The sequence below is a fragment of the Limulus polyphemus genome, unplaced genomic scaffold (genome assembly GCF_000517525.1).
Source record: "Limulus polyphemus unplaced genomic scaffold, Limulus_polyphemus-2.1.2 Scaffold1663, whole genome shotgun sequence".
NCBI lineage: Eukaryota > Metazoa > Arthropoda > Merostomata > Xiphosura > Limulidae > Limulus > Limulus polyphemus.
The window spans coordinates 159,694-162,701 of NW_013667273.1; the positions used below are offsets into that span (position 1 = coordinate 159,694).

General features: G+C 32.0%; 1 protein-coding gene across 2 annotated transcripts in view; it reads left to right on the plus strand.

Annotated features, from left to right (window-relative positions):
* The window catches only part of LOC106464477 (papilin-like), a 159,676-nt gene that overhangs the window by 149,300 nt on the left and 7,368 nt on the right, over positions 1–3,008 (plus strand). For both annotated transcript variants that reach the window (XM_022392199.1, XM_022392200.1), the window contains exon 34: positions 2,362–2,532. In XM_022392199.1, the coding sequence (XP_022247907.1) occupies positions 2,362–2,532 (171 nt within the window). The remainder of the gene's footprint in view (positions 1–2,361; positions 2,533–3,008) is intronic.

Here is a 3,008-nt window from a genome sequence, read left to right on the forward strand (position 1 = left end):
TAAGAAAGGACTTGTATCGCTGAAGTTCCTCGGAAAGAATTTATACCGGAAATTAACAAACGAGCAGATACACACAACAATATGTAACCTAGCTAGATATAGTAATATAGAAAGTTTTAATGCTACAAAAAGTATTGAAACAAGAGTCAGAACTATAAAACTGAGTTACTTAAAATTAAAAAAATTGTATCCCTATTTTGGCAAATCAGTGTAATCATGTTAGCCTGAGCCACAGTAGAAATAAAATGTTTTTAATTTTAAGTAACTCAGTTTTTTTAGTTTGAATTTCTTGTTTCAATAGTTTTTACTATTGCTAGCTAGGTTAGGTATATATATATCGATCCCTACTTGTCTTTATAAAATAATTTTTTTTATTGTACTTGTTTGTTTCCTTCTTATTAGCTATATTTTCGTGCACTAGCAGTACCAAGCATGGGGTTTGTGTATACCAAATTCGATTTTATTACTCATCAGGATCTCTACCAACTTACCCTCAAATCTAATTATATGCTCAAAGTACTGCACTGTCTGTTTTATATACACATATATATATAAATAAATAAATAGCTGTTGATTACATTTATTGTTAATAGGCAATTAAATCAGCACTATAGAACAGTAATGAATTAAATATTACATTACCGTTATTGGTCAAAGTTGTCAACTTATTGTCATAATGCATTGGGGATATCCCATTTATCAGACAAAATCAAAATGCCAATATCAATCTAGTTGGCCATCATAAAAAAATCAAATAAGGGCACGAAGCTTAGTGCTTACACCCACAATTGTATAGTAATTCCTTAACATTGTGGTATTTATGTCCAAACATCATTATGGAGGCTGGAATGCCAACTTCAAGGACAGTTTTTACTGTCTCCCCCTATTAATGTATGTATTCCAATTATTTATTTCTTCTTAAAATATTTTTTTTATTTTTAGCAGCCTCCTTCCCACATCTGGCTGCAGACAGCGAAAGGTGGTAGAGATGTGGGACACTGTGGGCTAGTGCACACACATCTTGCTCTTTTTATTTTTATTTATTTATTTATTTTTATTTTATTATTATTATTAAGAATGTGAGGCCTGCGAAACTGAGGTTGAACTGGATAGATGGTGCATCCCCAACGAAATATGGGCCTTACTTCCACCAGTACCCCAAAAACCAGGGCACATTGCATAACAACCCACCTTATGGTGTGTGCCCAAGTGGTACATGTTTGTTTTGTAGCTTTATTGTTTCTATTTTCTTTTTCTTTTTTGCTTTCATTTTCTATGTAATATTACAATTAATTATTTTTCATCTAAGGTTTGGATATGCAGTGTTAAGTTTACGCTATTCCTCCGTATAATGTAACCTTCTTCTTTTTTAATTATATGTATATATATATATATTAGTATCCTTTTCAGTGTAAGAAAGGAGTGATTGGGAGCCTAGATGGAAGAATTCTGTGAAAGAATTAGTGACAAAGTTCATCGTTTTTTCCATATGTTTATCTGGAAACGTCACTTACTTACTCACTTAGATGAGAGTTCGTTGAAATAGTCATATTTTGAATTACCCCATAAACATGTATGTATTGATTTAGGTGGCTTTATAAGTGTGATAAGCTTTACTTTTGCTCAGCCAATATTCTGTGAAGGTGGTTATAAAAGGGCAACTTTTATGACCATCATTTTATTTCATCACAATTCCTACTATTAAGTACTACCGTACTTAATGATAACATCAGTATACAGTATAACACATGCTACTACTTTAGGTTAGTAAAAAAAAACAGTTCTTGTTTCAGAACCTGATGGTTGCAGTGTTTGACTCACAATCTTTGTGTCATGGGATTTAATCCTTTCACCAAGCATGCTCACTCTTTTAGCCAAGAGGTGTTATATAATGTGATAGTCAATCCAACTCTTCATTAGCAAATGGTGGTGGATGGTGTTGACTAGCTGCTTTCCCTCTAGTCTATAACTTCAAAATTAGGGACATAGGCTAGCTTAGATATCCCTCCAAGTAGCTTTGAAAGAAATTCAACAAGCAAATAAATCAACAGGCAGATCAACTCAACCAAAGTTCCATTGGTCTCCTGCACGTACATGACCTGAGGGGAGTTAGTTACAAGGATTTGTTTTGGTATTTATAATGCATACTGAAGAAAATAGAAATGTCACATTGATGAATTATTTGAATTTTGTTTGTTAAAATAATTTAATCAAATTTTTGTTTACTTTTTAAACCAAAGTACTTTAAAACATTTTTATTCAGTTTAAAGCTCCAAGGAGAAATCAACAAGAATTATTGCATAATGGTATTTCCAACACCAATTGTGACTCTTATGTTTATTTAACTGGATTTTTAAATAGTGCTTAAGCCTGGTGAGTGTCCACATTCAGATAGTTTCCTGTCAGATGAACCATTCAAGATATTCAGAGGAGACTGCAGGAATTACTGTCATGATGATGCAGACTGTCTTGGTGACAACAAGTGTTGCTTTAATGGATGTGCCAACATCTGTGTAGAACCAGTCTTAACAAGTAAGTTTCTTTCTTTGTGAACACTTGAAAAACTAGAATAAAGAGGTTTCCTCTATCAATTCTTGTAGGTTTTAAAGTTCATTACATTGAATTCATAAGAACTAATCATACATAAATTTAATTTATAGTATAAACTTTTGTTTTAAACATGTTTGATTAGATTTTTATAGAAGTAAAAGATTTTTTTTAAACAAGAATTAAACATCACAAGTTATTACTTTTTCAAGAATTACTACATTTGCTTATACATTCTTATATGGTTTTGATAGTGTAAAACTCTTTTATATAATCTTGATTTCAAAGAGAATGGAATTTTCCAAGTGTTCATAAAGTTAGGTTCTGAGTAAAATAGTAAAACATATACAGAACCTTAAAAACATTATAATGTTTCAAAAATACTTTTTGGGCCAGCATGGCCAGGTGGATAAGGCACTCGACTCGCAATCTGAGGGTCGCGGGTTCGAATCCCCTTCCCA